A 13,266-nucleotide genomic window follows, 5' to 3' on the forward strand; every position below is an offset into this window, starting at 1 on the left:
CGAAAAAAAAAAAAAATATATGAACAGAAGATTTAAATCGAAGGACACGTTTGCCAATTTGTGCCCACGTACATATAACGAGTTGACCACGTTGGGTAATGAAAGATAACTTTATCACACAAATTCGAACGAATGAATACGCTTTGCTGCTAAAATGAACATGTTATTTTTTTTTTCAACATGCTGTTGCACAAAAAAAAAAAAAAAAGGGAAAAAATAGGGGGTAATCAAAGGCACGGTTGGATCCATATTAGGTTGTGGGATGGGTTGCACAAACGGGCTCCGCCTTAATGAAGCTGCCACAAAGCCCGTCGCTGGCGATTATATCTTGGTTCTCTAAAAGGATGGTGGAAAGTAGGGGGTGGGAGTTACAATCGTGGAAGCGCATAACGGTAGGCACACTCGTGCAGACGCAAAGCGGTCGACACGATAGCGCAATCTCGTCGGGCGCAAAAGATGTACCTATTATGTCCAGTTCCCCTGAGCTTAGGCTGTTCTTTATCACATTCTGAAAGGGAGAAAGAAAAAAATGGGGGACCATGTGTGCGCATGAAAAAGTGATGCACAAAATGATATATATAAAAATGCGCGCAGGCGGGTTGGGGCGCGCGACAACGCTTGTCTGCTTATGCAAGGGGGGAGGAAAACGGGACGGGCTGATATTCCCCGGTTGATTTTGTTCCCGGTTGATTTCCCCTCCCCCGCGGTGGCACTCCCCACGATGGGTCTCCCTTACGTGTACGATGTTCAAAACCTTCGAAACAATCAGCAGGACATTTCCGCGGTGCCTAATGAGGAAGGAGAGTAGCAGGGCTGCGAACAAATCACCAGAGCCACACACGTCAAAATCGAACCTGAATATTTTATACTTATAGGCGACTAGCTCTCCTTGGCTGTTTTGGTAGGCAACATATAGATAGAGGTGATCCTTATCGAACAAATACTGAACAGAGGTTACGACGATTAATTTGACTCCTCTGTTTAGTAAAAAACGGACACATGTGATTACATCGCTCTCATTTTTTATTTTCCTGTCACATAGTAACTCTAACTCGAACTGATTCGGGGTCATGATATCGACAAAGGGAATGCACTCTTTGTATGCTAAAACGACATCCTTATCGACGTATAGCTTGCCGTTGTCTCCCATTACTGGGTCGCAAATCCAAAGGTAATCTACGTTGAGTATTTTTCTGACGGAGGAATCATCCATACAGGAGTTACCTCTATGCGATTCAGAAACATGGCCGTTCGTTTTTTCTTCTACTGCCAGGGGTGCCTCCACTTGACGATCCTTTTGCGTGTCCCTTTTTTCATTGTGCTGATTTTTCAGCTCCCAGATGTGGTTCATCACCGCATCGACGCACTCCTTCGTTTTTATGTAGCCCGTCAGGAAGTACACGCCACTTCCGTGGTTTCCATCGACGCGGTTGCCATTGACGCGGTTGCCATTGACGCGGTTTCCATTGACGCGGTTGCCATTGACGCGGTTGCCATTGACGCGGTTGCCATTGACGCGGTTGCCATCGCCATTGTTTCCGTTGACGCGGTTTCCATAGTCGCTGTTTCCGTTGACGCTATTTCCATCGCCGCTGTTTCCATAGCCGCTATTTCCATCGCCGCTATTTCCATCGCCGCGGTTGCCACCCCCCGCGGCGGCTAAGTCCTCCTTCAGTGCGCCCAAAATGATTTTCATTTCCTCTTGCTTCATCTCAACCCCCAAGTGCTTGTACTTGGAGTAGTACTGAACCGTGTTGAAGATTTTGGGGGCGTGCCCCCTCCTCCTCAACACGAAGGAAGCGATGTTGTTTCCGCAAAACCCATCAAGAACATGGGACTGAATGGAAATGATATGTTCCCTATTCGCGCTGGGATTCATGGTGCAAGGGGTGGAAAGGAGAGCGGTGGGGAAGAGTGGGAGAAATAAGCGCCCGCGTAGATCCTTTGCATAGGTTCGCTCGGGCGGAAGTTCCCCTCTTGTGGTGTTCTGCGGAGTGTTCTGCGGAGTGTTCTATACGGTAGGCCTACCTACGGGCGCAGTGCTTACCCATTGGGGGGACCTGGAAATGAAGTGAAAGCGTAGTGAATTGCCACAAAGATGGCGCAAAGATGGCTAAAAGATGCAAAATTGCTCAAAAATGCCGCAAAAATGACGTCGAAATAGCAGAACAAAATAAGCGCTATCGCGATGAGCAGTACGCTGTGGAGCGAGTTGCATTTAGTTCCATTTTGCCGCGATCCTATCAAACCCGATTTTTTCTCATTTGCAGCGGTGCCCAATGAACGCCAGGCATAGGTCGCATCTTCACGCGCTCTCGAAGAAATGGCGACATAAATTTTTGTTCCGCCCTATAGATGCAACCCAGTCACCATACGTGCGATCCGCTTTTGCGTGAAGGACGGGCATACGAAAAAAAAAAGAAAAAAAAAAGAAAGAAAAAAAAAAAAAAAATGTAGAGGATGCTAATTCGCATAAACATGGAATATCCTGAAGGGGGAAACTCATGCGTAGGTACTTACAAACGTAAATAATGCTTCTACATTTGGGCTGCTAAAACTGCGCGTAGAGGGTAGCCGCATATCTTCGAACAGTGCCACGGGAAAGAGAAAGAAAAAATGAAAATGATAATCCTTCCATGGTACCTGCTACACTGAGAAAGTCGCGCGCATTTCTACGCACTAAAAAAAAAAAAAAAGGGGGAGGTCGTCTTAAAAAGGATGCCTTTACGACTTTACACAAGTACGTAAGAGCGTCACGCGTACGTTGTTCCCCTCTTTGGAAAAAAAATAAAATAATTATCGGTGTTCCCCGAAGCGGAACCTTTAGCCGCCTAACCGAGCACATCGCACTAATGGAAGGTAAAATTACGTACCCGGGTGCACACAAATTTTTTTTTTTTTTGGGGGGGCTTCCAGGAAAAGCAGCCCTCTCCTGTGTCTTTTGACACACGTAGCAGAGTTTACCACCTTCTGCGACTTGTTAGCCGCTGAAGCGTGCGCGACGGAGGGGAGAGAAGCCCCTTCCAGCAAGAACACAAAAGTGAAAAAAAATCTCCCCCCATGTGCTCACATTCCATTTATTGTGACTTCACAATTTAGAGAATAGGGAGAAAATACGCCTAGGAGGGGGAGAAGAGAGGGGGGCGGAAAAGGCAGAAAAAATTTCCATCTCCAGTTTTCCACTTTTTCGAGTTAGCCCTCCTCGGCACGTTCGTTCATCCTTCTTCAGCTTGGGGAGCATGTTCACTTGGTTCGTCTTCCTTCTCCTTCTGCCTGCTTAAAAGCATTACCACAACTACTACAGCTGCTGCTACTACTACTACGGCTGCCACTACTACGGCTGCTACCACTACTACCGGCGAGCCTCCCCAGTGTGCGGCCCGTTTGGAGGAAGCCCCCAACGGTGTGATTGACCTGAAAAAGGGTTGCCCCCCCCGGCGGTGCAGAAATCGCTAAACGGGTGGTCTTCTTCGAGTTGGAACAAAAGGGGGGAGGAAATTAGCTGCGCCTTACCATCAACCCCCCCTCGTAGTTTCCGCGTCAGCTTGAGGGTGCGACTCCTAGAGGGATCCATCCTCTGTGGGAACCACCCTCTGTGGGAACAAAGTTTTTCCCTCAGAGTGACCAACCACCTGTGCACTCCGTGAGGTTCGCAGTCCCTCCCCTCCCCCATGGAGGTCATCCATCAGGTGAGACATGCACACCAGCGTTCCACACAAAAGCAGCGGCATGGATCCCCTCCAGGGTGACGAATTTGAGGAGCGATGTGACATCTTACTGAGGAAGACGGATATGAAAAATTTGCTCATCCCGAGAAAAGAAAGCGGGACAGGTGTAGAGATAAACTTTGCAGAAGATGGGAAGAAATATGAACGGAGATTTAAACGAGCTAGGGTTAGGGTTAGGGTTAGGAGACATGGGAAGGATGTATCCATGTGCTGCTTCTCAGTAGGAAGGACAGCAACCAAGTTGGGCGAATTCCTTTCGAGTGATACGTTCGGAAAGGTGAAGAATCAAAGTGACACATCCTCAGAGGTGGACAATAAAATGAACCATTCCTTTCACAGGTATTACCATTTGATGCAAAATCATAGGAAGATAATTCCCTTGGGTGACCCCCCATTAAGGGATGGAAAGCTGTCCCAATTTGACGACTCCCAACAGAAGGGGAAGAAAAAAGCTGCTGCGTTTAAGGGTCTCCTTGATCAGCATTTAGAAGAGAAACTGGTGAATCCCCATAAGGAAAAAAAAAAAAAGCAAAAGTGGAGACATGACTCCCCCAAAGGGGGCAAACTCTCCACAATCGCTGATTGCCTAGCAACTCAGGTGAAAAACTATGCCAATTGTACCTACCTGTTGGGGAGAAAAAAATGTTACAACTGTTTTATGGCCACCCAGGGGGGAAACACAGAGGAGGATATTCCATCCAAGGGTGTCTCCATAAATGAGTTAAAAAAAAAAAAAAAGTGGAGAGGAAGACACAAACAAATCGTTCACCTTTAGTTACGGATTTTACAGCAAGAAGGGAAAGTACCATGATAATGAGGATACATGTTCGCATGCCTCATTCAGTTCTTATGAAATACAAAAGGAGGTAGAGCATGTGATCCATCTCATGGGAAGCAGAAAAATGAAATTTAGTCTCTTCGATGAGGTTTTAAAAATGTTTTGCAAGCGTTCGTTGATTCTTCGCAATAGGGATGACTCTCCTCGGGAGACTAAACTCGGTAGACATAGAAACGAATTGTATCCTCCTTCAAAACGTTCAAATGGAGGCACTTGTAAGGTTTACTTAAAACCCGTGCTGCCATTGTATCACCTGGAGGGGGGAAACCCATCGATTGGCCCTCACCACTACGACATGATCTGCAGGTATTTTTATGAAGAAAGGAGCAGAGACAACAAAGAGGGGAACAGAATTACACAAAAAAGAGAGAGAAAAAAAAATATGCATAAGGACACACATGATGTGGAAAAGGGGAACAAAAAATTACAGTTAGAATGCTTAACCCAGTGGAGAGAGAAAGCCCACATGTTAGATGACCAGGGAGAGGAATTCTACCAAACACACAACCCTAATTTGCGATTCTCTCATTACTATAAGTTCTTCTGTAAGGTTTGTAAAAAATGCCAACATGTGAATGCCCAACAGGGCCGGATGTTACATCGGGGTTACCTGCGCTACCTCCACGGTGTACCCAAATGGGGGGGGAAGAAAAAAAAGAATAAATCGTGCCACAAGATGAGCGCTTACACCTCCTCCAGCAGTTCAGACGAATATAACTACGTGAGGTTTTCTCCCCATAATGGAAATAAGCGTTACGAGGGGAAAGGCAGCGCGGCAAGGGGCGCAACTGCGGAAGGGTATTTTCCTGGCTTCTCCACTGCTAGGCATGTGAACAAGATTAACGGTTTAAGCGGACACACACATGAGTCCATCCACGGGGAGGGAAAAAAACACCCGGGTGACTCCTCCCCAAATGGAAACGCGACAAACAGTTATGGCACACTGACAGACTACCTCACGAGCTGCAAAACTTGCAGGCATCTGCTAAAATACGATAACATGGCAAACGATTTTTTGTTAAATTTTTGGAAGACGAATTATTTTTTGAAACATCCATTTTGCCTGAACAGGTCAGAAAAAAAAATGCTCAACCTACTTGCAGCTAGCCAAGAGAGGGAAAAGACAATGTTAGGAAAAAATTTCAAAAATGATGATGAACAAAGGGGTCATTTAGCTGAAGAGGGAAGTGAGGACGAGGGGGGGAGGTGTCACTTCTTCTCTCATTCCGATGTAGAGATTTACCAAAACTGGAAGGAGCTGCAAATGTGCAAGGATGAGTTGGAGAGATGCTTTACGAGAAAGAATGCCTCGAATGAATGGGACAGAAAGGGAGAGCTCTGTCGAAGTTTCCTCAAACGGAAGAGACACAAAATGATGCGATCGAGGGAGTGGAAAAGGTGGATGGACCATATGCGAAGGTATCTCTTTGAACAATACTACGCGAGATTCATTACCGCGAAGGAATCGAAACCGGGTGAAGGACACTCCGATGGATCTTCTAAACACAGAGGGATGGACCACAACTTCGACATGCATTTGTTCACCATATGCGACGGTCATGGCGATTCGCATGCTTCCCACTTTCTAATTCAAAATGTGCACAAGGTTTTTTACTACCTCCTCGTTCACACTCTCTTCAATGTCTATATCTCCCTAAAGATACTCCACCCCCTGTTGGATTTTTTATACTACCAGGAGTGTGCAATAGAGAAGAGTAGCATCTCTGCAGGCTCTTGTATTATTAACATACTGCTAAGGAGGAACTATCTTTATGTGAACAACACGGGGGATAGCAGGTGTGCCCTGATGACTTTTCACCTGGACAGGTTTGAATACAATCGAGAGGTCCCAACGGAGGAGGAGAGGGAAGACAATGGGGAGAGAAGAAAGAAGCGAAGAGGGGGAAAGTCCAAGAGGAGGACGCAGCGCGGTGCTCGCGAGGTTGGCAGCGACTGCGACTATGATCGCGAGTACGAGGCATACGTCATCAACGAGAACTCATTTTCTTACAACGAGCTGAACTGCGAACATAACTGCAATAGTTACATGGAATACTTGCGGATGTATAAGATGCACCTGTGTGAGGAGTTACTGAGTCGACAAGTGAGCACAGGGGAGGGGCACTACCCTGGAGAGAGGCACAACGAGAATGGGGACTCTTCCGTGAGTATACCCCCTGGAGACAAATCTCGAAGGGGTGTGCAGGACGAAGAACAGATAGAGGCACTTCCCAACGTGAAGAAGACGAAGAAAAAGGCGGACCTGAAAAAGACAAAGATGGATAGCCACTTGAACAAACAAATCGAAATGCTTAATGGGTACCTACTAAGCGAACGAGGAAGGGAAATAAACATAGGGAACCTCTCCTATGATTTAATAAAATATAATAGAGTGGATGGGTGCCTACATCCGTGCAGAGTTATTGGAGACTACGACTTGAAGAGGAAGTACTACAATGGGCATTTCATCCTTTCCAGCGATTCGAATGTGTACAAGTACGACATGAACAACATCAATTTGGTCAATATGATTCGTTATCTATACTTGAGCAAGTTCTGCGGAGCGTGCAGGAGGAGCTACCTCCTCAGTAGCTATGGCAAGATTGGGCCCATCAGGCAGATTGTCCTTTTGGACGTTCCGGAGGAGGGCCACCAGGGGGGGAAAACCCACACGGTGCGCGCTGCTAATCTGCAGCGTAGCACCATTGTGAGCAGCGCAGAGGTGTCCCCTAAACTGCCTAAGCTGCCCAAACTGCCTGAACTGCCCAAACTGCCTGAACTGCCCAAACTGCCCAAACCGCCCAAACCGCCTGAACTGCCCAAACTGCCCAAACCGCCTGAACTGCCCAAACTGCCCAAACCGCCCAAACCGCCCAAACCGCCCAAACCGCCCAAACCGCCTAAACCGCGTCAACCTTCGGAGTGGAGACCTCCCCCCGCTGGATTGTGTTTAAAAATTTACAGGGACGGCGCGCCCCAGAGTAACGTGCTTGGCAGCCAGGTGGAGAAGAAAAAAGAAAACTCCGCTGTACAGATAAACGAGCGGTTTGCACCCTACATTAACATCAAAAGTGTTTCCATGAATGAAAATTATTTATGCTGGAAGGAACGAAGGAACTTTTTCCACTTGCTGATCATTGCCTCAGACGGCGTTTTCGAGTATGTCAACCCGCACTTGGTATTAAACATTTTAAAAAAAAACAAATCCGTGTATGCCAAGGTGAGGAAGCTGTACCGAACGTACAACACGGCAGAGTTGTGGACAACCACCGCAGGAAGTACCCCCCAAAGGGACATAAACAAAATGATGCAGAGGTATATGCTCACAAAAGAAGATTGTACTAAACTGGCCAGGGACATTGTCAAAAGTTCGATAATGCATGGCAATTTGGACGACAGCACATGTTTTTGTATTTTTATATTTCCCACTTTTTTTGTTTGTGGATAACATGAAATGGGTATATTATATGCACACACAGATTTGTGATTTTTATTTTTGGGGAAATTATCACCTGACCTGTTCAGGCATTTTTTTTTGTGACCCATCCGAATGGGAAACTTTCCCACACACGAAAGGGGGACGGGGGAGGGGGTCCTCACAAAGTGGGCTAACGCCAACATAGGCATCACGCAAATGGGAACGAATGGGCATGCGGTAGAGATCCTTCATGTTTCTACAAAACTTTGTTAGTTTTCCCCTCCCCACGATTAGTCATTTTGTGGTGCTTTTCTCTGAGCCACTTTTTCCATAATTGCGCAAAACTGTATGAAACAAAAAAAAAAAAAAACAGCCATTTTTAAGGCAACACATTTGTTCAGGACACTTCATCGTGTGTAGAGGTGGGTCATTGGACTTTAATTTAAAAAGGTAGCCTCCCAAATGTATCCCCTGTGGGTGAAGAGGTAGTCCTGGATGTATAGCTCAGATGGGCACCTTCCCCTTCCATTGGCCTTCATTTTTTTTGGAGGTAAATGCCCCAGGCGGTTAAAAAAGGGACAGGCGAAACGATTGCCTCATTTTGGGGTGTGGCCTCCAAGTTTGCTTCCTTCCCGCAGAAAGCGAGGCAGTTTTGTTTTTTTTCGGCGAAAATTGGTGACTTCTCGAAGGAGTTCTCACGCACCATTATCTTATCACACCATTGTGGCAAGTAGTGTCACTTTTGCAACGCACTCATTTTAATTTCCCTGCCCGACCGCGTACGGTACGGATGCCGTTAAAACCATCTCGTGTATGAACGGGGGGCCCATTTTGGCCACCTAGCCTTATGCACTGCGAGACGTTTGTGACATCCAAGTTAGGATGGTCATTTTTACGGGATCCCCTTCCCCCCTCCTCTCAAGTGAACCAAGAGGAAGAAATGTTTGGCAGACCTTATAACATTATGGCAGCGATTTTTAAGTGAACCTTTGGTAATTATTTTGTTGCCTCAGGTGCTTTTCTCACATTTTGCCTTTTTTTTTTGTTACAAAGATCAAGACGTCCCGCGCGGTGAGGGTCCTCCTTACGACGAAGGGGGAATTCCTTGTGGAAGAGTCACCGCGATGCAACTGGTTTAGGAAAAGCCTCCTGCTTAGTGAAGGAAAACGTGGCCCCATGCCCAGTGAAGCCGCTCCGTTGAAGTGACGATGACGGGGAAGTCGCTTTCGAGCGGGGAGTCCAGCGAGAGTGACGAATGGGGAGAGCATCTCGGGGGGAGCCAATGGAGAGGCCATCTCGATAGCGGCAAGCTGAGTGACCCGGACGAGGACACCTTTGACTCATGTAGCTCGTGTGGATCCCACGATTCGCAAGGACACGATGTCGAGAGGGATGAAGAATCACACATAAAAAGAATCAACCAGTACATCGAAAAGCTGGACATCCTGAGGAACAAATGCGACCTAAAAATAAAGCTGAATCAGCAGAAGGAGAAGGAGAACCTCGTAAGTAACATCGACAACATAAACACACAGGTGAAGAAGCACTTGCTGTTTAAGCAGAAGATCAATAAAATTAACAACTCCCTTAGGGAGAAGTGTAACTATGATGCTTTTTCGCAAATGGAAAGGATATATAAGACCATATCGAATGTTAACTCATCGTACGAATATACTATGTTAAAAATTCAGCTGCAGGATTATATAAGGCAGGTGGAGGGCTGTGTGAGGAGGAATTACCTGGACGCCATCGAGCCGCTGAACCAGTTTTTGCATGTAAGGAGGTGCCTGTATAGATATGGTCGGTCCGGGCTGCTGCGCGTGGGGAGCATTCCAAACGGGGGAAGCAGCCCAAATGGGGGAAGCGGCCCAAGTGGGGGAAGCAGCCCAAATGGGGGAAGCGGCCCAAGTGGGGGAAGCGGCCCAAGTGGGGGAAGCGGCCCAAGTGGGGGAAGTGCCCTAGGCCATGCCTACCACACCAAGGGGGCAGCCGCCCTCCTGAGCAGCGAAGACGCGGTCATTGAAAGCGACATAATAAACTATGTCCAGCAGAGGGAAAGACAGCTGTCAGAGGATCACCCCGAACAGCATAACGATGCACATCCCCACTCGCATGCACACGTACAGGCGTATGCACAGATATGTCAGACAGATGAAGAGAATATAAAATTGTTGAACGCGTACTACGACCATGTAAAGGGTCTCATCGAGGAAGAAATCTGTGAGTGCATAAAGTTGAAGGACGTGGATGGGGTTAGGACGAAGGTAGGACTGTACTTGAGTATTTTTCGCAGTCGGGGGGATAAGAAGAAGCAGAATGAGCAGAGGGAGAAGAAAAGGGACTCTTCTGAGGGGGGCGTTAAGGGATCCGATGAGAAAAGCCGCGATGAGGCGAGCGGGGTGGGCAGTCACGATGAGGTGAGCGGGGTGAGCAGTCACGATGAGGTGAGTAGTCACGATGAGGCGAGCGGGGTGGGCAGTCACGATGAGGTGAGCAGTCACGATGAGGTGAGCAGTCACGATGAGGTGAGCAGTCACGATGAAGCGAGCGGGGTGGGAAGTCACAGTAGCGACCGCGGTGACAAGCACCATGGGGGAGGAGCCCCCACTTGCGTTTCCTTGGAGGATCAGCTGCTCCACTTCGGGGAATACCTATTTGTGTGCCGTGTGGCCATGAAGCTGGTCGAGCAGGAAGTGGACAAACAGCTAGACCTACTAACCCGGAAAGTAGTGAGCACAGAAGATAGCGTATACGTGGAGTGCATCAAAGGGACCTACACCTGTCTCTACAGACACAACGCCTTTTTGGAGAAGCTACTGGGAGATCATCTAGTTTACATTATTTACAACAGAAAGGTGGAGCTACTCTTTAATAAAGTCGTAGAAGCAATATGCTCAAGTTTCTGTAGTCAGACACAGCTCCTACAGATCGATAACTATAATGAGTTAACCAAATTGGACAAAAACGTGGAGATGTTATCCTTACTGTGTTATCATTTTCAAAACATAAAAAAATTTTTACATCAATTGGGAGAAGAAAAATTTAGAAAATTGAATGATTTGTTCATTTTGGCTAGCTACATAAATAAAGATATTTTTTCTGAACAGTCAGGCTTGTTTAAAAATTTACCTTATGTAAAATGTATACAAGATTGCCTATGTTCATATATCGATTATGAGATATTGTTTACGAAGCACTGCATCGATAAAGCATTCGTTTTGACGGATGACATTATGTTGTCATTGATAGATGATGAGAAAATCAAGGGAAAGGATGTAAGAGATTTTTACGAGAATATGGTAAATTTAGAAAATATAATAATGAATTGTAGCAACAGTAATGAGTATACTTCCACTTTGCTGGACGATGCATTTTTTATTTTTCAAAAATCTGTGTGCAGGAGTATAAACATGAATGATATTAACACTATGTGTGTTTTGGTGAATCACATTATTTTGTTTATTGGGGGTACTTTGAGAAGCTACCTGAGTGAGAATTTGAAAACGAGCAAAAGTATATACGGCGCGTTTATTCACGATGTTGCTAATTTGAAGCCTTTTTCCTTTAGGGCTTTGCTTGGCAGTATCGATGAGACGAATTACGTGGATGAGGGACAGGGGAACAATCGCACCGTGGCCCTGGCGCAGAACTTGGTTAGTTCGCTTAGCTATGTGCGGAGTGAAGCGCCGGAGGGGGGGGCAGGCCGTAACGAACTTGCAAGTGGAAGTGGTGGCCGTAATAGTGTTATACGGGGTGGTGGTGATAACGTGGCACGTGGGACTGCTGGCCGTAATAACGCGGCACGTGGAGACCACCCCTCGCGAGGCGGCGAGGCGAAGGGCCACAGCAGTGGCAATGGGAAGAGCAGTGGCAAGGGCAGTGGCAAGGGCAGTGGCATCTACGAGTACCTGACGGCGGAGCACTATGAGAGCCTCTTCAACCCTCTGTCCGACAGAAAAAACATGGACAGCCAAACCATCAACTCCAAGTTCAGCTACCCCCACTGCGTGAACAACATAGACTCATGCCACCAGTACATACAAAACTTCAAGCTGTTCATCCACGATTATTTTGTGGACAAATTTTTAAAGGATAAAAGGAAAAAGAAAGAAAAGGGGAAGCAAAAAAAGAGGCAAACGGAAAGGGATAGGCGAACGGAAAGGGATAGGCGAACGGAAAGGGAGACGCAAAAGGAAACGCAGAATTACCTCCTCATGTTTACCAACTCGTTTGCCAATTACGACAACCTACTTAGCGACTTCGAAAAGCTGAGTATCGAAAATTGTAAAAATCTGTTGAACATTTTGAAGGTGCATTTTATTGGGCAGCTGGTCATCATCGAGAGCGTCAACTTTGATATAACGAGTGAGCAGTACGCCTACTACCAGCTCAACGACCCCTACATTAACGGCTTGGTCAGCCGGATGAAGCTGATCGCCTACCACATTTCGCTATACTTCAACCAGAATATCTTTCAAATATGCGTTGGTTTGCTGGCGGAGAAGGTGCGTAGATGAAGCGTGCATGAAGCGTGCACGAAGCGTGCATAAAACGTGCATGAAGCGTATATACGTGTGTGAATACATCGGTACATACATTGGTGCATACACTGGTGCATACACTGGCTCGCACACTGATGTGCGTGCGCGCTCCATTTGTTGGTACGCCCCCCACGCACACATTCATGCGCGATGTGCCCCCCCACCACCTGCAACCCCCTTATAGATCTGCAAATACATCGAGCGAATCGTGCGCACGAAGAAATTTAGCCTGTACGGTTGCGTCCAATTAGACAACGACATCAGAAACCTCATGCTGTTCTTCACATCCCTCACCAGCATCAACGTGAAGAAGGAGTTCGCCAAGCTGCTGGAAATTTGCGAATTACTGAACATAAACGATTTGCAGGACTTCAAAGATTTCTACGAGGAAAACAAGAACAACTTGAGTGCCAGCGATGTGGAGGACATCATCTCGATGCGAAATGACATTTCGGAGGAGCTCCTTGGTGCGATGAAGTTGTACATGAATTGGGGCGCGTCTTAAGATAGCCCAACGAGGATGGCACAAACGGAGGGAGGACGCGTCGGTTAGTATGGGTATAAAAAAAGGCCACCAGTGAGGAGCCACACGGGGGAGCCGTGGGACAATGACTCCTACGAAGGACGGACGGGCGGATGGACGGGTGGACAGGTGGACGGATTGACGGATAGACGGATGGACGGGTGGACTCCTCCCCGTTCGCCCCACCCCCATGGAGAAATTACACTCAATACATACAA

General features: G+C 47.1%; 3 protein-coding genes across 3 annotated transcripts; 2 read left to right on the forward strand and 1 right to left on the reverse strand.

Annotated features, from left to right (window-relative positions):
- Window positions 1–250: 250 nt before the first annotated feature.
- PCYB_114110 (Pyridoxal kinase) lies at window positions 251–1,879 on the reverse strand (the record flags this gene model as incomplete). Its single annotated transcript, XM_004223290.1, has 4 exons — window positions 251–336; window positions 463–508; window positions 737–1,176; window positions 1,648–1,879. 4 exons carry the CDS (start codon window positions 1,877–1,879, stop codon window positions 251–253), a joined length of 804 nt encoding a protein of 267 aa, XP_004223338.1.
- Window positions 1,880–3,729: 1,850 nt separating this feature from the next.
- PCYB_114120 (hypothetical protein) lies at window positions 3,730–8,014 on the forward strand (the record flags this gene model as incomplete). Its single annotated transcript, XM_004223291.1, has 5 exons — window positions 3,730–4,448; window positions 4,504–5,116; window positions 5,274–5,291; window positions 5,651–5,753; window positions 5,802–8,014. The coding sequence occupies 3 exons, from the start codon at window positions 3,730–3,732 to the stop codon at window positions 5,289–5,291; spliced, it is 1,350 nt and encodes a 449-aa protein (XP_004223339.1). The 3' UTR covers window positions 5,651–5,753; window positions 5,802–8,014.
- A 1,178-nt stretch (window positions 8,015–9,192) lies between these two features.
- Window positions 9,193–13,030, forward strand: PCYB_114130 (hypothetical protein; the record flags this gene model as incomplete). Its single annotated transcript, XM_004223292.1, has 3 exons — window positions 9,193–9,759; window positions 9,967–12,489; window positions 12,710–13,030. 3 exons carry the CDS (start codon window positions 9,193–9,195, stop codon window positions 13,028–13,030), a joined length of 3,411 nt encoding a protein of 1,136 aa, XP_004223340.1.
- Window positions 13,031–13,266: the final 236 nt, after the last annotated feature.

Source organism: Plasmodium cynomolgi, chromosome 11 (assembly GCF_000321355.1).
Source record: "Plasmodium cynomolgi strain B DNA, chromosome 11, whole genome shotgun sequence".
Classification (NCBI taxonomy): domain Eukaryota; phylum Apicomplexa; class Aconoidasida; order Haemosporida; family Plasmodiidae; genus Plasmodium; species Plasmodium cynomolgi.